This window comes from Glycine soja, chromosome 11 (genome assembly GCF_004193775.1).
Source record: "Glycine soja cultivar W05 chromosome 11, ASM419377v2, whole genome shotgun sequence".
Lineage (NCBI taxonomy): Eukaryota > Viridiplantae > Streptophyta > Magnoliopsida > Fabales > Fabaceae > Glycine > Glycine soja.
The window spans coordinates 13,180,061-13,202,644 of record NC_041012.1 but is presented as its reverse complement, the minus strand read 5'-3'; the positions used below and the strand labels follow the sequence as shown (position 1 = coordinate 13,202,644).

Genomic DNA, 22,584 nt, shown 5'->3' with positions numbered 1-22,584 from the left:
TTTTCACCCAACTTTTTCTTTTTTTTCTCTTTTCTTTTCATATATGTTTTTTATTTCTGTGCTTTTTTTTATATTATTTTATTCTTTTTTATTTTATATCTCTTTCTTTTTCCTAAAATGTTTATTTACAATATTTTTCTTATATTAGTGTCGTGTAATATATATGTGCAATTTTGGTGTGATTTAAAATATTTTACTTTAAAATTTAATTTCATTTAGATTTACATTATTTTTTTATATCTTAAAATTTTGAATACAAAAAAAGTTCTCGACATTGTTGGACGGGGACATTAATTTTAATGTGTGTAAATATATACAAAGAGATAAAGAGATTTCAACTATATTGTTTTAAATTTAGTTTTTTTAAAATAAAAAATGTTTAGTTTTTATTTCATAAGTTTTTATTTACTTTTAAACAAATAATTATATACATGAGTCATATTAAAACATATATGAAAATTAACATAATTAGAGATGTTCATAAGTCGAATTTGAGTAAATTCATTACCCAACTGTTATCTTTGCTATAAAAATTTACGAAGTATAAGAGCTTAGTGAAATTTTGATATTTGCTATTTGGATAAAAAGAGAAGATAGTAATTTAAGATCATATTAAAATACGTATGCGAGCTTGAAGTGTTGATGTTTTTATCGAAATATTGGGTTTCGATGAGATTGATGTTTCAATGAGCGTATTAAGCACGTGGAGATAAATAGCGTTCAGAATGAAGGTTTTGTCAAAATTCAAAGTAGCAGTTGCAGCGGTTAACGGAAGGAGTTACGTGAAGACGTCGAGTGCCATTGGATCTGTAATTAGGAAATTGTTGTATACATGTTGAATCATATAGTTCAATCATTAATATAAGAAGTTCATAAATAAGATCTTTCATAGTCATTTTCAGAGTCATTATCACTTACTTTCTAGCTCTTTAACAAAAAATGCTTTCACTTGATTTACTACTTACCACCAAATTCAATATACTCATGGGCACAACTCGAGGAAGTGTTTCATGAACATTTCTTTAGATAAGAAACTAGAGTTAGTCTTAATGATTTACCAACCATGAAAGATTTAACAGTGAATCAATCAAAGACTATTTAAATAGATTTCGATAGATGAAATCTCATTATAATAGTCAAATCCCTAAACATGAGTTTGTAAGAATGGTCGTTGCAAGTCTAGATTTTTTTATTCATAAGAAATTGGTAAATTAACAAATGAGGGATATGGCACAATAGGTAGGAAAGGTAAGAAGGATCGAAAAAATAAAATATGAGAAGGAAGGAAAAAGAAATTTGACAAAAATAGGAAGGAGAAAGTTGCATATGTTGAAGCGTACAAAGATTATGATAATTATGTAAATTTTCAAGATATTGATTTTGATAATAAAGAAAATGATGTATATTTAGTAGAATTACAAACAGGTCCTCCTTATATTTGTCAAATGTTGAAACGAGAAGAAAAACAAAAATTTGCAAATTCAAAATATAGTAGTTAGGGGCTTCGATTGAAACCTCTAAGGTTGAGACAACCTTATATGAAGAGGAGGTTAACCAAGCATTTGAGGATTTCGAGAAGGAGGAAGAATTTGTGTTTCCACCTACTAAAGAGAAATTACTCAAATTTCTGGTGAAGAAGCAAAAGGTAGAAAAGGAGGTGATGCTTTGCCCTCGATATAGTGCTATCTTTGACAAGTTTACTACAAAATCTTTTGAAGCTTCTGATATTCAAAAAAACATTATCAGAAGATTCAAGAAGTGAATGCCAAAGGAAAAGGAAAGCAAAATATAAACATGATAGTTAGTCAAGTGCAGAGTAAGCATAGACTAGGTCAGATTTGTGCAGCTTTAATGGCAAACTCGATTATAAACAAGTTAGTTGTGTTGGGTCAGATTAATCGGGTCTAAACATTTTAAAATTAATTTTAATTTTGTAAAAAATAAGAATTTGTTTTTGCTAAAACATTCATATACTAAAATTTTGTTGATTAATATTTATATAGTAAGGTTATTTTAATATAAGTATGTATCAATAATATCATATTATTTTAGTTCTTTTTATGATAGAGACTACATGTATCATTCATGAGATAAAATCTAATTTGACGTCATTTTAGTGAAATATTATGGGTGATAATTTTTTTTGAGTATTTAACAGAATTGCATATTAAAAATTTAACAATATTTTAAAATTACAAAATTAATCTACTATCTCTATAATAAACTTTAGGCTAGCAAAATTAAATAAACAATTTTTCTAGTTTTTGACAAGTGTCTAAATTGGAGTGTTTTTTTTCTTATATTTTACTCTAGGGTTCGTCCAACCTTTTTCTCTCTTTCTCCCTTTTCATCCAACTGTTTTTCTTTTTTCAATTTTGTGTTTTTTTTTTCTCTTTTTATTTTACATCTCTTTCTTTCTTTCTTTGAAAATGTTTATTTACGATATTTTGCTTATAGTAATGTCACTTAATATACATGTGTAATTTTATTGTGATTGAAATTATTTTATTTTAAAATTTCATTTCATTTAGATTTACGTTATTTTTTTATATCTTAAATTTTGAATACAAAAGAAGTTCTCGACATTGCTGGACGGGGACATTTATTTTAATGGTTTGTAAATATATATAGATTTCAACTATATTGTTTTAACTTTATTTTTTTAAAATAAAAATGTTTAGTTTTCTTTCATAAATTTTATCATTTATTTTTAAATAAATAATTATATACATAAGTTGTACATTCCTGATTTTTTACTTGTCGGTGACTCTCACACTAGGACACTTCACTCAACCCTTTATAAGATTTTGGCAATCGGCTCTACTTGCTTTCAAGATCAATGATTATCCCTACAAATCAACATGAGACTCTTTTCAACGTGTTTTGTCCTCGCTCTAAGAAACTTTCCTAAAGATCACTCATCCCATAACTGTTCTAAGTCAGATACGCTTAACTGTGGAGTTCTTAAGTGATAGTATACCAAAAAGTAGATGCATCTTGTTAGTATAGGTAATACCAATTAATTTCTTTAAGTCATCCTCAATTGCAAAGTCTTATACTTGAACAACTTTTGAATCCCTCTCATTCTGGTGTGATTCAACTGGGGTGTTACATAAGTCATTTTAAAACATATATGAATTTGTTTTAAAGGAAACATATATGAAAATGAAAACAACTAGGGATATACACGGGTCGGATTTGACTAAATTTGTTATCCAACTCAATCAAAACTCTACAGGTGGGAAAAATTGTTATTGGTATAATTTAATAATTCAATAAACTATATTAAAAAAATTATAGTATTTTGTATTTAATAATTATATTTATATATATAATAAATTTAATTACTTGGCCTATACAATTAACGGGTTGATCAAGTTGGATCAGATTTGGCGTGATTTATAAAAACAAAATTGAATCAAACTAATTGAATCAGGACTCGCGAGTTATCCATATCCGTGAACACATCTAAGTACAACCCATACATATTCACAGGGGTGTTTGCAAGCTGATTCGGGTTGGTTTTGACCAAATTCAAGATCCAATCCAATCAAATTTGATCGGTTTGGTTTGGTTTAGTTTTCACAATTTTTTTTTGAAATCCAACCCAACACAACCCATTCATGATTCGGTTTGGACCAACATGTTATCCATTTAAATTTGATCATTTTTTTTCTTAGAACTACTATTTTATACCATGATTCATCTAAATATCCAATACAATAAGCATAATATTATCAAATGTCTGAAAATAGTAAAATTGATTTATTTAATACCATTAACATAATATTCTAAAATAAATTAATACAAATTAAAACAAAATAAAACAAATGAATAAAATACGATCCATTAATATTATAAACATGATATAAAAAATAAATAAATATGAAAAAAGGTGAAACAAATAACAATGTATTTGAAAGTAATACCTTAAGAAGGTTCCAATACTAGTAGTCTCAACACTTGCACTTCCAACACTTAGCGTCTCAATATTAGCAAGCCAAACCAAACAAATCTAAATTTTTTGATTGATTTTGATCTGTTCAGTTCGATTTTGATCGGATATATAAATCTAAACCTGTGATTTAATCCTTACATGAATAATTTAGTTTGATTTTAACTTAAATACATAAATGATCAAACCCAAACTATTCGGATCAGTTAGTCAGTAGGTGACTCATACCCATGAACACCCCTACATACACACAATTTAAAATTTATAAAGTTAAGTACAAGTTGTTTGAACTCAAATTATTCAATTTTAAAGCAAAATAGCATTAAAAATGCAATTTACTATTGATTAAATAGATTGGCATAACATGAATTTAGATATGCTATGTGGGCTCCTTCCTAGGCTAATGCAAAAACATGTTAAACTTATTAATATCCCACATATTTGAGATTCAAAGTTATATTCAGTTGAATTAAACAAACATTCAATTTGTATAATAGGTTAATAACTAAGTAAATCATACATTGTTGTTCCCATCATGTCATATAATTATTTAATTGATTCTCTAAATCCAACTTAAAATTAAAAAGTCGGCGTAATCCAACTCTTAATATCAGAGATCCTTTTGCCCCCGTCACTTGGATATATGTCCAAAAAAATTACTTGTTATTGATTCAGATCTTGTAATCATACATAACAATAATTTCATGACAACACGCAAATCTCATAGCCATTTGGTGGAATACTTGAAAAACTGAAGTGTGATTATAACTCGCTTAATCGATCACCAAATATATTAGCTAGATTATAAAAATGAGCGTGCGCATTATTCATACTGAAATGTACCGTGAATCCACTTCAGTTATCATGGTTGGTGTCTGTTTGGCTAATATAAATAATCAATTCCTCTCATCATACCATACATTTCAGTGTAAGATTTATGACTAAATGTTAATTTAATTATACATCTTAACTACATTTAATAATTTTTTTAAAAAAAGTCTATCAATATTAATTGTACTCTATTATAAAATAAACAGATCTATATATCCAAGTATCCCACGGAGTTCATTAACAATAGTTATATTATGTCCTCTGTCAATTACTCAATTCTATGCTCATTATTTGTCCTGTCCACTTATACACATGCGATGTGGTCATATTTTAACATTTTATAAATAAATATTCAACACTATACTGTCAATTTCTGCACCTGACTTGTACATCCATTTCTTAGTGAACTAATGTAAAAATAAATAACAACTTAAATATTTTTTTCTGTAATTTAATATTTTCCTTTTTTTCCTGTAAATTTATTTCTTTTCATTTTTATCTTTGTAAAATATGTTTGTTTTATTTTTTTTCTTTAAAGTATTTTAGATAGTATTTTTTCACTATTTAAAACACTTTTTAAGGATAAAAAATAAAACAAACATATTTTGAATGGAACAAAACGAAAAAAAAAATATTTAGAAGAACAAAAAAAATTCAAAAAAAATTATTTAAACCATAAATAAATAATAACCATAGTCAAGTCATAAAGTTCAGGGGGTCAAAAGATGCACATATAGTTAGAATAAGCAAAACGCCCAAAAAAATCTTGGGATAGAAAATTGAAATTCACTGTTTACATAGTGAAGAAACCAAACAAATTTGTACGTACACTTCTCAAAGCTTTAACTTTCCTCTCGATCTTGTTACCCTAATTAAACCTCAATTACCACAAGAAACATTTAGATTTATATTATGCCGATCTGTACACATAAACTGCCTTTCTTTATTTGCAGGCCAAAAGAAACCTCTAACATCAAACCAAAAAAAAAAAAAACCCTCTTATATTTGAAGTATAACATCACATATCCACTTAATTAAATGATTCAAAGTTCGAATTCTGATTTATAAGTATAAAATAAATTATGTTAAAAAAAAAATAATCATCTTATGTGTGGTTTCCAACAAAAATTTGTTACTATTTTCAATAGAAGTACCTCCATACCAATATATACCATGATTAAAGAAAATAAAATAAAGACTACAACATCACACGTGCAATGTGTGTGTAACCCCTTTCTTCTCTATGCTTTGCTTTGATTTCTTCTGCACACCTCAGGGTCCTCTCAATGTGGTACCCTCCTCCAATGCTAACTTCCCTCTCTAAATGGCAGCAATAGCTCTCAAAAACACTCACGTTTACATGCAATTTGAAATCCATCAAGAAAAGGAATTCCAGCTCCAACTTGTTCAGCTCATCAGTTGTTAACCCACCAACTCTTCCAAAGTAGGAATTTCTGTAGTTCCTGTAAAAAAACAAAAACATTTTTATTAAATGCCCTGAATTTCAATCCAAGCTAATTGGATTGTTGAGAAATTGACACATTACCCGACACGAGCATATATCACAGACCAAACTAAAATCTTAGAGCCCTTATTAAAATTGTCCCTTTCCTCAGTTGTTAGCAAGTAATGTCAATGGTTGAGATTTTTTTATGGGTAGAAATTGAACATATTATTTAGAAGTTTACAACACTTATACACTTTGTTCAACTAACTAGACTCCTTGGTCAACGATTGAGATTGACATAAACAAAACTATTTACCTTTTTTTTTTCAACCCACCCCTCCCCCCCCCCCCCCCCCTTGGTAAAATAAACAAAGTAACTGAATTGGAAACTTACATGTCTTCAACATACTTGGAAGCAAGCATGATGGTTGTGATGAGAAGCCTATGCACATTTCTAGCATTGATTCTGAATCCTGGATTGTTCTGGCAAAACCTGTCAATGTAGACATAAGCTACAACATACACTGAAGGCCCTGCACGAGTGTACCTGAAAATTCTCTCTAAATAAGACTGGATTGTCATGTCAAGGATCTCTCTGCAGTCAAAGATGTTTGTGCTAATGGCCTTGGACAAAGACCTCGAACCATTCTTCACGATCCTTTCTGTTCTGGCCATGCTCCTCTCAATCAGTGAAGCCAGAACATTGATCACCAATGGGGTGCTGTAATGATCCTCTTGGTAGGAGTAGGAGTACAAATCAGAGCGAAGCTTTCTTGGGGAAATTATGAGAGAAGAAGCCATGATCAGTGAAAGGGGAAAGTTGGTTTGGTTTCAGTTTTCTTTTTCAAGCCTTTGAAAGTGATTTTGTGTTGTCAAGAAGCACCAAATGATGATGGTGGGGTTTTGAATTTGATAGTGTAGGAAAGTTTTAGAAGTAGGCTTTATATGTAATAAATAGATGGAGTAATAGAGAGAGTCGGCAATGGAATGAGTGAGGAAGTAGTGGGGGACTTGGGTGAGTGGAAGCTCGAATTGAAAGATAATAAAAATGAAAACCCATAAAGATATTACTAGATATGAGTGTGCCTGGTCTTTGTGAAGGCAAAGTACATAAATAGGTGAGGAAAGAAACAACAATAAATATCTATTTTAATCTTTGAATAGGTAAGACGGTAACTATTTAATTCATGATAAAATATTTAAATTTTAATCTTTGAATTTACAAAAAAGTCCAATAAATTGATATGCTTGTTAAATTTGTAAGATATTTTTTTTATTAAATTATAATATTCAATAATAATTTAACAATAAGTTATATTTTTTAAGATTAATTTGATATTAAATTTTAATGATTAAGAATTATTATATCGTTAAATTATATACAAAATTAATTTATTGTAATTTTTATATATTCGAAAATTAAATTTAAAATTTTTATATTTCTAAAATCAATTTATCGTGATGTCATACTTTATAAACTAAAATGGGTGTTTATCCAACAATAATAAAAAAAAAAAAATCACACTTTCTTTTTGTGTGTGACTATGTCCTTGAAATTGAGGTATCGCCGACAGTGTGACGAAGGGTAGGAATGGGAATCGAGTGGAGAATTAATTCATGGTTGCTAGGCTGGTAGGTTATTTGGACCCCACAAATTTAGAGGGCATTTAAGCATTGACCCTTGCCTTCGAGATTTGTGCGGTTTGAGAGTCCCAACTATGAGAAGGGTGAACACTAGCTAGTAATCAGAGTAAGGTACATGGATACTACCACACGTGCATGGGGCTTGACTCATCTTAGATCGTACAATCTTGGTTTTGCAACTTGCAGCCGTACCACGTGCATCGTGTTGGATTCTACTTCTTTCTTGTTTCCTTCGCTGTTTCTTTGAACTGATAAAAAAAAAACCTTTTTGGTATGAATCCTTAGGCTTTAAGATAAGAAGTCATAAATTTTTTGGTGACTTCTGATTTATTTTAATGAAATCATAAGAAATTTTATAATTTTATTTTTTATTTGTTTTTAATTAGAGAAACTAAAGTTCAACAATCCTAAATGACTTTAAAGTGATGTTTTATTCTATAACTTCTAATTTATTTTATGTAACCTAATAATTTCATATGATTTATATGATATCATTAATTAATTTTATTTAATAAAATTATTTAAATATTAACGATAAAAAATAAATTACTAATAAAAATATTTGTTAAAATAAAAATAACATAATACATTAATATAAACTGAACAATGCCCACAAACATAAAATTAAAAAATATAGACAATATTAGTAATCAACTTGCTTATATGAATTACTACTTTAATATGATTATCCCCTGTAGTTCAACACAATGAGCATTTCTTATACTTGTTTGGAATTGGTTCGTTCATCTCATTATGTATAGACTAGTGGTTGGTCTTCTCGATGTGTCTTGTCGCTTCAAAGGATCAAGCATAAAATATGAATCTAAATATTGAGCCTATTTATCTTCAATTCCAAGGGAATGAAACTAATGCTGATAAACTTTTGTAAATGTTTTCCACTATTAATATTTTGTTTTTTTAAAAAAGTCTATGTGTAGTTCTTTTTTATTTAAATTTGAGTATTTTTTTTAGATCATTTCTTTTATCAATGATCAAATCACGATGAACAATGAATGAATTTTGATCAACTTATTTCTCCAAAAGGAATGCAGTGAAATTCCTTTAGTTGATTCTCTTGAAATATTTTCTCAAGTATAAGATCGTATCAAGAGTAACCCATAAAAAGGAATAAGAGAGTGTATTTATAATTTTGATAGACAAAACTGATTTAATCAATTATCAAATATGTTAATAAATTAATTTGTCAATATTTTTCTTTGTTTTGCATTTCCAGAAATGTCCTAACCAATTATAGAATGTGATAATCGATTATCTTGTTTCAAATAGAAAGCTTCTCATGCTTCCATGGTTTCTCGAATAATTGATTATTTCATCATAGAGAGAGTTCTTTAAGTTTCCATACGCAATCTAATCGATTACAATACATGATAATCGATTATCTCAAGTTACAAAACCTTCCTTCTAAAATTGGCTTTTGTAATCGAATAAATGAGAAGTAGATCTTCCTCGGTCAGTTGTGCATGATTGCTCCCCTTGGGAGTAATGGTCCAAACAATCAAATATGACAAAAGTCGGTGTTCCATCTACAAGGGGCCAATGCCAAATCTTTCCTTTCCCTTGCCTTTGGAGACCACAATAGATAATGTTGAAAGGTCCTTAATTAAGGCCATGTACCTAGTGACCTTGTTGAATTTCACTCCAACATCGTTGAGGCCTTTCTCATTGGCCATCATCCCCTCTGAATACAAACCAACAATGTCTTCCCATAGTTCGGGGGTGATCACAATTTGCTTCCCCTTCACTTCAACACATAGATAACTTGACTCACCATCAACATGAGCGGTAGTGTAGAAAAACCTTACGAATAAGGGTAAAATATACCCTTCGCCTCCACTAGCTTCGTTAACCCATGATACTTAAGAAGTTTTGGGAAAGCAAACCTTTAATGCTTCAGCCACGCCAACTCTAGATACTTGGGTTGAATTAGCTTCTTCTTTGTAAAGCTAAACTTGTAGGACACCTCATAGTGCTCCTCTACAAACCATACAGTAGGCTTTGGAGAGGGTGGTGGTGAGGGTGAACATGCTGAACATTTAGCTCTATTTGAGGGGCCACCCTTTGTAGGCTCCTTCTCCTTCTTCAATTTTGCTTTTGGGGCTAATGGTTTGTGCCCAATGCTCTTCATCATCTTGTTCTTGTTATCCGCTATTGATGTAGGTTGAAGGTGAAGGTAGAAAGAGATGTTGAGAGGGTTAGGGAAGAAGAATGGATGTGGGTATGCTTTGTTAGGGTTCGAAAAAGGGGTTTATTGTGAGAAAAGTAAGGTCTGGGTAGTGAGTATTTCAAATACAAAATATGTTTTTTTTTGTTTTTCTTTTGAAAAAGCAAAATTTAAGACTTTGCGTAATCGATTACAAACTTACCTTTGTGTATACATATTTTAAAAATTATGATTAATACCATTTTCTTCACAAAAAGTTTCCAATTCCTCATTTTGAAATTCATCCCCATGATCACTTCTCAAATGTTAGATTTTCAAATCTTTCTCATTTTGAATCAATTTGGCTAGTTTATGAAAAGTCTTTGAAAGCATTGTTTTTGCAAGGTAAAAACAAGGTCCATGTAAATCTAGAATAGTCATCCACAATCACTAAGGCATTATAGTTCTCTCCTATGCACATAGTTCTAGAAGGACCAAACAAGTCTAAATTCAAGAGTTCAAGTGGTCTAGAGGTTGAAATCATACATTTAGCTTTGAAAGAAACTTTAGATTGCTTGCCCTTTTGACACGCATTACACAAGCCATCCTTTACAAACTTAAGCTTAAGAGGTCCCTTAACTAGCTCTTTAGAGATTATTTTGTTTAAATGGTCCATATGAATGTGAGCTACCCTTCTACGCCATAGGCTTGAAATATCATCATTACTAGTTAAACATGTCAAATGTGATGATGTAACACAACACAATCAATATCAAGCATGTAGGTGTTACCTATCTGGTTGCCAACAAACTTAATTTGATTAGTGATTGGATTAGAAGTAGTGCAACAATCTTTATTAAAAGCTATTTTATAACCTTTTTCAAAAAATTGACAAAAGCTTAGAAGGTTATGCTTTAATCCATCCACAAACAAGACATTCTTTATCAAGGTAGTTAAGGAGTTTTCAATGTTACCTATACCAAGAATCTTGTCTTTGTTGTTGTCCCCGTAGGTTACATAGCCTCCCTCCTTTGCTTTCAATGAGACAAATTTGGTCTTGTCTCCCATCACATGCCTTGAACAACCACTATCCAAATATCACATAAGCTCCTTGGAATCAAGGAATACCTACAAAAGAATTTAGAGGGTAGATTTAGGTACCCAATAGATTTTGGCTCCTTTTTGGTTAGTAACCATGATTGTTCCTTTGGGAACCCACTAATATTTCCCATTTGGAACTCCATATTTCCTTATCACACAATTCTTTGATGAACGACTCTTATGCATGAAATAGTGACTTGTTTTGAAAGAGGTGTGATGGAAGCTAGCTTGAGAAGCTTCTATGGAGACTAGATCTTTAAGCTTCAATGAGGTCCTTCAATGGTGATTTTCAGCCATGGAGTTGCAACGGAAGATAAAGGAGAAAAGGTGAGAGGAGGCGCTATCCACTAGGGAATAAGCTATGGAAGAAGAAGCTTCACCAACAAGAGAGTATCTCAGATAAGAAGCTTAGAGAGGAAACTTCAATGGAGGAAGAGAATGAGAGAGAGAGAAAGAAAAAAAAAGTGGCGTGGGAATGAAGAAAAGATAGGGAGAGAAGTTGAAGTTTGAAGTGTGTCTTGTGGCGTCCCTAAATAATGACTGGTTTAATAGTAATAAATCAAATCGCAGAAACCATGGGAAATTTTTTTTTTCTTTTTTCTTTTTTTTTTTGCACTGTTATTCATGTCACAGTAATTAAATCCAGAAGGAAAATTATCACTATAGAGTTCTGAATGGCCAGTTCATATCTCTATTCGGATTCATTTCTTTATGTTCACTCATAACCTCCAAACTATTTTTCTATTTCAAAAATATACCAGCCATCATTTTAGGTCGTCACGTGAAAGATAATAAGGTGCGGTCAGTAAACTCTTTTCAAATAAAGTTCGTTAACATTTTTTTTTTCAAATAACAAGATAAAACATAATTGTTTTTATCATCTAAAACTTTCCAAAATATGTGAGTTTGCAAAATAGCACAGTGACATCCAGAGCAAAGGTAACATTTGTGGTGGCTTCAGCCACAATATATACAATCATCAAAATTTCTATACAAGAGGTCTACCCAGCCAAAAAATCAAAAGAGTAAACCTAGTAGTCTGAACTAGATACACTCACCCACAAAAAGTATGTACGCCTAATCTAAGGAGCCGTCTGCTATGATGAAGAGTCGTCACTATTCGCTGTCCCTCCAGGGCCACTCTCCTCTGTAGAGTCTGCCTCCGATACTAACATAATATCCTCTAGAGAATCAACATCAGGGAGTGGGTCCTCATCCTTCTCTGGGAAGTCAGCGGCATCCACAGCAGGTTCAGGAGGTAACTCCTCTAGGTCCTCTTCAAGATCTTCTTCAGAGGATGACACCTCTATCACTTGAATCGGCTCAACTAGTCGATATGGAGTAGGTGTAGGTAGTATCCACTCCACAGGCTGCTGAAGTGTGCGTGTGGGTTGCTCCGGATGTACTAGTGAAGTAGCAGTGAGTCAAATTGTGCCACGAAATCGGCTCCTCTCATTGCCTTCGAGGGTCTCCCACACACCCTCTAGGCACTCCATCACAACGCGATCATGGATCAACTGTGCTGCCATCACGATGTACAAGAGATAAAAGAAACAGGGTAGACTCTTTCACAAGAAATCTAACTACACAGGTACCAATACAATGCGTCCCATAATGGCTACGCATAGTCAAAATGTCTTTTTCAAGGGATTTCCTCTCTGGTAATCGATTACCACAATATGTAATCGATTACCAGTGCCCAAAAACGAATTACAACAGCCTTTGCACATTGGAACCTGAAAGTTACACTGTGTAGTGGATTACACATAAATGGTAATCGATTAACAATAGCACATGACACTGTGTAATTGATTACACATAATTGGTAATCGATTATGAGTAGCATATAACATTGTGTAATCGATTACACACCATTGGTAATCGATTACCAGAGGCTACTAAACGTCCTGTTTCAATTTTTAGACCCTGTAATCGATTACCCACGGATGGTAATCGATTACCAGAGGGGATTTTTCAGATATAACACAAACTAGATAGCTGGCCGGCCGCCACACAAGCCTCTCCACACATGCATGAGATATGAACGAATGCGTGGCACCCGAATCATAGAGTACATCTAGCAGTTTATCAGCAATCAAACACTTACCCTGTATCAAATCGTCGGAGGCCGCAACTTCTGATCCACTCATAGCAAATACCTGGGAGGGTACCTTTGGTTTTCCACCACTAGTGTTATTATTGTTGCTAACATTACCGCTCCTTGTGGGATTAGTAGATCCATGATTGATTGTGTTAGAATTGGCAGTTACCGTCGGTCTCCCAGTCATTCTACACTCCCGAGCATAATGGCCTACCTTGCAACAAATATAGCAAGGATTTTCCTGTGTCTGCTGGAGTTGTGGGCAATTTCTCCTAAGATGTGGTCCTCCACACTGAAAGCACTGTACCCCAGTCCCCTTTGACAGGCTCATGTTGGATGTAGCCATAGGTTGTTTCCCCTTGTTGCTGGAATATGGCTTCATCCTCTTATTACTGTTTCCTCTAAAAGGGTGGCTTCTTTGTGGTCCTCCAAAACCTCTGGCTTGCCTCTCTTTCATCTTGTCCTCAAATATTCGGCACTTTGCCACCAGTTGATTGAAATCTGTGATCTGCATGTAGCTAACTGCCTGTTGAATCTCCAGTCGAAGCCCATTCTCAAACTGAGCACATAAGTCTTCTTCGTTCCGAGCATCTTGGTATTGAGGCCAGTACTGTAGAAGTTCATTAAATTTGGTCGTGTATTCTCCAACAGACATGTTTCCCTGCTTCAAATCCAGAAATTCCCTCACCTTTCGCTTTCTGAGATCTCGTGGAAGATAGTTGTCTAGGAATTTGTCCTTGAAGGCATTCCAAGGAATCACGTCTGCAGGTGTTGCTAATGTAGGTTTCACGAACTTCCACTAGTTCTGAGCTTCTCCTTGGAGCATGAATGTCGCATAAGGGACCTTATGCTCCTCGAGGCAACCCATCGCCTCAAAAATCTTCTCAGTCTTAGCTAACCATAACCTAGCACCTTCTAGATCATAGTCCCCACTGAACTTCGACGGGTGGTTCTTACGGAAAGCCATGAGTCCTCGATACTTTGCCGGCTCCACATCACGTTCCTGCACTAGAGTTTCCAGCACAACTGTGATGCGTTCTAGGACATCACGGTTCTGATCCCTACCACGTCCTGCCATACCTAACCTGTAGGGAAGCTATTAGTATCCATGAAATTCTACTGAGAGAGTGTACCATATAGGCTATGACAGTTATAACAATATCTCTCTCTCTCTCTCTCTATATATATATATACACAACAATTCTACTAAATCAATTTCACTTTCCTGCTTAAGACAAGAAGGTAGAATTACACACAATTTGTGACTTAATGTCACTCCCCGAAACCTACTTCCAAGTTTCAGAGATACACAACATTCACATAGTAAGACCATGGACAGGTTCACTAGAATCCAACTTTTGCTCTGATACCACCAATTGCGGCGTCCCTAAATAATGACTGGTTTAATAGTAATAAATCAAATCCCAGAAACCATAGGAAATTTTTTTTTCTTTTCTCTCTCTTTTTTTTCGCACTGTTATTCATTTCACGGTAATTAAATTCAGAAGGAAAATTATCACTAGAATGTCCTGAATGGCCAGTTCACAACTTTATTCGGATTCATTTCTTTCTGTTCACTCATAACCTCCAAACTATTTTTCTCTTTCAAAAATATACCAGCCATCATTTTAGGTCGTCACGTGAAAGATAATAAGGTGCGGTCAGTAAACTCTTTTCAAATAAAGTTCGTTAACATTTCTTTTTTCAAATAACAAGATAAAACATAATTGTTTTTATCATCTAAAACTTTCCAAAATATGGGAGTTTGCAAAATAGCACAGTGACATCCAGAGCAAAGGTAACAATTGTGGCGGCTTCAACCACAATATATACAATCATCAAAATTTCTATACAAGAGGTCTACCCAGCCAAAAAAATGAAAAGAGTAAACCTAGCAGTCTAAACTAGATACGCCCACCCACAAAAAGTATGTACGCCTAATCTAAGGAGCCATATGCTATGATGAAGAGTCATCACTATTCATTGTCCCTCCAGGGCCACTCTCCTCTGTTGAGTCTGCCTCCGATACTGACATAATATCCTCTGGAGAATCAACATCAGGGAGTGGGTCCTCATCCTCCTCTGGGAAGTCAGGGGCATCCACAACAGGTTCAGGAGGTAACTCCTCTGGGACCTCTTCAAGATCCTCTTCAGAGGATGACACCTCTATCACTTGAATTGGCTCAACTAGTCGATATGGAGTAGGTGTAGGTAGTATCCACTCCACAGGCTGCTGAAGTGTGCGTGCGGATTGCTCCGGATGTACTAGTGAAGTAGCAGTGAGTCGAATTGTGCCACGAAATCGGCACCTCTCATTGCCTTCGAGGGTCTCCCAAACACCCTCTAGGCACTCCATCACAACGCGATCATGGATCAATTGCGCTGCCATCGCGATCTACAAGAGATAAAAGAAAAAGGGTAGACTCTTTCACAAGAAATCTAATTACATAGGTACCAATACAATGCGTCCCATAACGGCTACGCATAGTCAAAATGTCTTTTTCAAGGGATTTCCTCTCTGGTAATCGATTACCACAGTATGAAATCGATTACCAGTGCCCCAAAACGAATTACAACAGCCTTTGCATATTGGAACCTGAAAGTTACACTGTGTAATCAATTACACATAAATGGTAATCAATTACCAGTAGCATATGACACCGTGTAATCGATTACACACAATTGGTAATCGATTACCAATAGCATATAACATTGTAATCGATTACACACCATTGGTAATCGATTAACAGAGGCCACTGAATGTCCTGTTTCAATTTTTAGACCCTGTAATCGATTACCCACAAATGGTAATCGATTACCTGAGGGGATTTTTCAGATATGACACAAACTAGATAGCTGGCCAGCCACCACACAAGCCTCCTTGCTTTGTGGACTTTTGTTCTTTTATTGGTTGACTGCCAGGAGCTCTCCTACTTAGGTACGTCACAGGTTCTCACTGACTGACTATGCCCGAGTTGGGTCGGGATTGGCCAAGCTTGGTTTTGGGCAATAGCACCCCACCTGACGCCCCCAAGGTCTCCTGACCCCCGCGACATATCTCCAGGTACCACTCTGTGGTCAACAAATAAAAGTAGGAAGACTGACTCTTCCACGCTTTCTCACATCAAGCTTATTGGATTATGGGGCACCCGTCATATGTGGTACTAGGTGGCAATCGAGCGATGACACAACTCAACTATCCCATTTCCACAAGCCAGGCATAAGCACACCATCCCCAGTTGCCCACCTTTAAATTTGGCTCATGTGCACGTACGTAGCCTTCTCCTCGTTCCTCTCAGCACCGGGTCCCCATCAACCCCTCCAAGCTTTCACAATATGCAAACAATTCAATTCCATTTGTCATGAAACTACCTTACACAATGAAAAATACAGTGGAGGCAGAAATCTTTGCACAAGATTCATTCAAATTCCACAGAGTTTTTCCTACCCTCATACCTCAGCAAAATCCTCTCCGTTCCGATTTTTTAACCATTGGATCGCCTTGAAAATTTTACTGGAGGTTCCTAATACAGAAATCTAAATTTTGACCGTTGGGATCTGCTAGAGAATGTCTAGAACACGTGATGTACTACCTTTCCCGTGACAGCAGAAACTAGCATTGCATAACCATTTTTTTCTGCATAATTTGGCAGTTTTGCTGCACAATTTGACAGCTTTTTCTGCATAATTTTGCAGATTTCGAAATCCAGCTTGCATGCATCCAATTTTACTCAAATTGGATCCTACAAGTCCTAAACCATGTACAAATCATGCACAAGCCAAAAACAAATTTCAAATCCAGGTAAATCAAATTCTAGGTATCCAAAACCCATCAAATTTAGTGAATTTTCATGGTTTGAAAGGTGAAAATGAAAATTGGGTAATTTTGGAGTAAACTCTCATCTTCATCAAGTCTATAACATTGATTTAGACTTGCTCAAACTGATTTTAAGGTGAAATCTCCACCTATTCAAAATTTGACCTCTCAACACCCAATTTATCCTATAAATGGTTCTTTTCTTTCACATTTGTCACTCATTTTCCTCATTTGCTCTGACCAAGATTTTCTACAAGTCCTAATTGACATTCTAAACTAGAATCAACTCACTTTAGACTCCAATTTCCACTAACCCCAAATTTGGCTTTCTAACCCTCAAAATCTCACACTTTTCCACCTACAACACTACCATTCTCACATTTAACTCTAAGTTAACTCTCCCCATCCTCTCTACCAGTTTTCTATCTACCTTTTAAGTATACATATATCTCAAAGCATCATTATTAAACCCTAAATCAACATGGGTAGTTTTGCTTACATCAAACATTTCAAGTTTAGCATAATTTCAACAATTTCCTTCACAAACAACTACCCTAAAGCAATGACCTAGTAGAACTACCCATTATAGCTCCCAAAAACCCAACACCCACAAATTTCAAGTGAGAAGAAGTCCACCCTTACCTGAAATTTAAGGCCCCACGAAGTAGAGGTAGGCTCCTAGACTCCGAAAATAGCTTTTCCTTGCAATTTGGGATAGAAATGAAGGGGAATTTGGAGCTTCAAACGAGGCAACAATGGTGGAGAAGAAGAGGAAGAAAAAAAAAAGCAACGTGGAGGGAGAAAGAGGGCTGCTGGAAATTTCTGAAAAAAAGAGAGAGGATTTGGATTTTTTATAAAAAAGGGTTTTCTTTTCTTTTTTTCATTTTCTTTTCAAAAAGCAAATGCCACATGTCCTATTTTAATTGGAGCTAAATGGGCCCACCTTTTCCTTTGATTTGACCTCATACTCAGTCATAAAGAAGAAGAAAAAATCCTGCCTCAGTTTGCGTGCTACCTCTCTGGTTCCAGTTTCTCGCGTTTCTCTGCACCCGTTGGGGCCCGTTTTCGAAAGTAGGCAATATATATATATCAAAACGCTCAAAGTGAGACCCTGAGCGTGGTTCAGAGGTTGGTTTTGTTAACTTTTAAGTTGCACGCAAAACGATAATTTTTAGACTAATTAATTGCGAATTAATCTATAATCGTTTGGTTATGGATTACTCTTCGTTAATTAATCTCACCCGCGTATCTTTCCCTTAATGTATATACTTCTACCAAGAATATATATATATACATATATATATATATATATATATATATAATTATTTAAATATAACACTTACAAAATTCCGGGTAGAAATTCTATCGGATGTCACAATACTCCCACCCTTTAAGGAATTTCGTCCCCGAAATTAACTACTCTAGGAACAAACTTGGGTACAACTCTCTCACCCTATCCTCTAACTCCCAAGTTGAATCACCCTCGTCGGGTCCCCACTGCACTTTCACCAACGCGATCTCTTTTCCTCTTAGCGACTTCATTCTTCGATCAGTAATCTTCTGAGGTGTTGCTTTATAGGTGAGCTTATCCTTCACTTGTACTTCGTCCAGTGCGAGTACATGTGATGGATCCGGTTTGTATCGTCTCAGTTGAGAGACATGAAACACAGGGTGCAAATTCGATAAGCTCGGAGGTAAAGCGATTTGATAAGCTACAGGCCCAACCTTCTTCAAAATTTGATACGAACCCAAATACTTGGGCGTCAGCTTCCTAGATTTGAGAGCTCTTCTGACTCCAGTTACAGGAGAAACCTTCAAAAACACATGTTCTCCTTCTTGAAAATCTAATGGCTTTCTCCTTCTGTCATAATAGCTCTTCTGCCTATCCTGGGATGCTTTTATTTTCTCTCGAATCAATTTCACTTGTTCGGTAATTTGTTGTAGCATTTCACTAAGACGACTTTTATGTGCTTCTTCCAAGATCTTAACTTTCAAATCATCTAATGCCGGTACACATATCCTCCCCTTGAATATAATTAACCCGGTTATATCCTTTTTAAACTCCACATCCTTATCTCCCATTGCATTTAACACTTTGCCTTGCTGAAACTGGTCATCCTGTTGAGCCTCGCGTATGTGATTTACAAATTCATTGGTGATCCGCAACGCTCCCACAAATAAGCTCTTGGGTTGCATCTCGATTGCTAGATTTAGATCTCGAAATTCCTCTATCAATCTCTGTTCTAGAATCATCATGGTCGCAACGTATAAGGACTTCTGACTCAGCGCGTTGGCTACTACATTAGCCTTTCCTGGATGGTAGGAAAGACCAAAATCATAATCCTTGAGGAACTCCATTCATCTTCGGTACCTCATATTGAGTTCCTTCTGATCGAACAAGTATTTGAGGCTCTTGTGATCGCTGAAAACTTCAAAACGAGTACCATATAAATATTGCCTCCAAATCTTTAAGGCAAAGACCACAGCTGCTAGTTCCAAATCATGGGCCGGATAGTTAACTTCATGAGGACGCAATTGGCGTGAAGCATAAGCCACTACCCTTCCTTCCTGCATCAATACACACCCTAAGCCTTGCCCACTCGCATCGCAATACACTTCAAATGGTCTCTTAGGGTCGGGCAAAATTAACACTGGAGTTGTTGTCAATCGCCTCTTCAACTCTTGGAAGCTTTGATCACATTTCTCATTCCAGACAAACTTCTCATTCTGATGAGTCAGTTTAGTTAGGGGTAGCGCTAACTTAGAAAATCCCTCAATGAATTTCCTATAATAGCCGGCCAACCCCAAGAAACTTTGAACTTCGGTTGGAGTTGTCGGTTGTTGCCACTCCATAACCGACTCCACTTTAATCGAGTCCATCGCAACCCCATCTTTAGAAATCACGTGCCCCAAGAACTGCACTTTCTCTAACCAAAATTCACATTTTGACAATTTGGCAAACAATTTCCTATCCCTCAGGATATGCAACACAATTCTCAAGTGCTTTTCATGCTCCTTCTTATTCCTTGAATACACTAGGATATCATCAATGAACACAACCACGAACTAATCTAAGTAATCATGGAATATACGGTTCATATAGTCCATGAAGATAGCCGGAGCATTAGTCACTCCAAATGGCATGACTAAATACTCATAATGCCCATACCGAGTCTGAAACACAGTCTTTGGAATATCTTCCTTCTTAACTCGGATTTGATGATACCCCGATCGCAAATCGATCTTTGAAAATACCATCGCTCCCCTTAATTGATCAATCAAATCATCTATCCTCGGTAGGGGATATTTGTTCTTGATAGTGACTTTGTTCAACTGCCGGTAGTCTACGCACATCCTCATACTTCCATCCTTCTTTTTAACCAGTAAGACCGACGCTCCCCACGGTGATACGCTTGGGTGAACAAATTATTTACTTAAGAGATCCTGCACTTGTGCCTTCACCTCTGCTAGTTCTACTGAAGACATCCTATAGGGCGCGATCGACACTGGATTCGCCCCAGGCATCAAGTCAATAATGAATTCCACTTCTCTCTCAGGTGGTAATTCACAAATGTCATCAGGAAAGACCTCTGGGAATTCTGACACCACCGGTATACTGCTAACTTCAGAGACCTCCTCCACATTCAGGGAGAACAACACCATGTAGGTTCGAACATCCCCCACTCCATCGTTGGCAACATTCCCTTTCAATGGTTCTTTCGGGATTACATTTCCACCAAATACTAGCATCTTCTCTTTGCAGCTTAGAAAGATATGGTTAGTAGATAACCAGTCCATTCCCAAGATCACATCTAGATGAGCTAAAGGTAGGCAAATCATATCCGCCATAAAAGATCGACCCTCAACAGTTATAGGACACTTCAAACACACTCGAGAGGTGGTTACAGGCTCGTTAGTTGGAGTAGACACCACGATATCATATGGTAACTCCGTCGTACATAACCCCAACCTTTCCACACATGCATGAGATATGAATGAATGTGTGGCACCCGAATCATAGAGTACATCTAGCAGTTTATCAGCAATCAAACACTTACCCTGTATCAAATCGTCGGAGGCAGCAGCTTCTGATCCACTCATAGCAAATACCCGGGAGGGTACCTTTGGTCTTCCACCACTAGTGTTATTGTTGTTGCTAACATTACCGCTCCTTGTGGGATTAGTAGATCCACGATTGACTGTGTTAGAATTGGCAGTTACCGTTGGTCTCCCAGTCATTCTACACTCCCGAGCATAATGGCCTACCTTGCGACAAATATAGCAACGATTTTCCTATGTCTGCTGGAGTTGTGGGAAATTTCTCCTAAGATGCGGTCCTCCGCACTGAAAGCACTGTACCCCAGTCCCCTTTGACAGGCTCATGTTGGACGTAGCCATAGGTTGTTTCCCCTTGTTGCTGGAATATGGCTTCATCCTGTTATTACTGTTTCCTCTAAAAGGGTGGCTTCTTTGTGGTCCTCCAAAACCTCTGGCTTGCCTCTCTTTCATCTTGTCCTCAAATATTCGGCACTTTGTCACCAGTTGATTGAAATCTATGATCTGCATGTAGCTAACTGCCTGTTGAATCTCCAGTCGAAGCCCATTCTCAAACTGAGCACATAAGTCTTCTTCGTTTCGAGCATCTTTGTATTGAGGCCAGTACTGTAGAAGTTCATTAAATTTGGTCGTGTATTCTCCAACAGACATGTTTCCTTGCTTCAAATCCAAAAATTCCCTCGCCTTTCGCTTTCTGAGATCTCGTGGAAAATAGTTGTCTAGGAATTTGTCCTTGAAGGCATTCCAAGGAATCACGCCTGCAGGTGCTGCTAATGTAGGTTTCACGAACTTCCACCAGTTCTCAGCTTCTCCTTGGAGCATGAACGTCGCATAAGGGACCTTATGCTCCTCGAGGCAACCCATCGCCTCGAAAATCTTCTCAGTCTCAGCTAACCATAACCTAGCACCTTCTGGATCATAGTCCCCACTGAACTTCGACGGGTGGTTCTTACGGAAAGCCATGAGTCCCCGATACTCTTCCGGCTCCACATCAAGTTCCTGCACTAGAGTTTCCAGCACATCTGTGATGCAGTCTAGGACATCACAGTTCTGATCCTTACCACGTCCTGCCATACCGAACCTGTAGGGAAGCAATTTGTATCCATGAAATTCTACTGAGAGAGTGTACCATATAGGCTACGACAGTTATAACAATATCTCTCTCTCTATATATATACACAACAATTCTGCTAAATCAATTTCACTTTCCCTCTTAAGACAAGAAGGTAGAATTACACACAATTTGTGACTTAACGTCACTCCCCGAAACCTACTTCCAAGTTTCATAGATACATAGCATTCACACAGTAAGACCATGGATAGGTTCACTAGAATCCAACTTTTGCTCTGATACCACCAATTGTGGCGTCCCTAAATAATGACTGGTTTAATGGTGTCATACCCTAATTTCGTCCGGGGACCATTGTTTGATGGCATGCAACCTTTGTTTGACCACTTTGAGGTACTTGGC

The 22,584-nt window shown here is 35.7% G+C and overlaps 2 protein-coding genes across 2 annotated transcripts; both read right to left on the bottom strand.

Annotated features, from left to right (window-relative positions):
• Window positions 1–5,896: 5,896 nt before the first annotated feature.
• Window positions 5,897–7,297, bottom strand: LOC114375338 (cyclin-U2-1-like). Its single transcript, XM_028333116.1, has 2 exons — window positions 6,628–7,297; window positions 5,897–6,249 (listed from the first exon to the last, which is right to left on the bottom strand). The coding sequence occupies exons 1-2, from the start codon at window positions 7,032–7,034 to the stop codon at window positions 5,985–5,987; spliced, it is 672 nt and encodes a 223-aa protein (XP_028188917.1). The 5' UTR covers window positions 7,035–7,297; the 3' UTR covers window positions 5,897–5,984.
• Window positions 7,298–21,350: 14,053 nt separating this feature from the next.
• LOC114372941 lies at window positions 21,351–22,187 on the bottom strand. The gene has a single exon (XM_028330509.1). It carries the CDS (start codon window positions 22,185–22,187, stop codon window positions 21,351–21,353), a length of 837 nt encoding a protein of 278 aa, XP_028186310.1.
• Between the last annotated feature and the right edge of the window lie 397 nt (window positions 22,188–22,584).

Coding starts and splice junctions, on each gene's coding strand:
- LOC114375338 (XM_028333116.1), bottom strand. CDS start 7,034: ATGGCTTCTTCTCTCATAATTTCCCCAAGAAAGCTTCGCTCTGATTTG. Junction 6,250..6,627: donor TCCAAGTATGTTGAAGACAT/GTAAGTTTCCAA, acceptor GTTTTTTTACAG/GAACTACAGAAATTCCTACT.
- LOC114372941 (XM_028330509.1), bottom strand. CDS start 22,187: ATGGCAGGACGTGGTAAGGATCAGAACTGTGATGTCCTAGACTGCATC.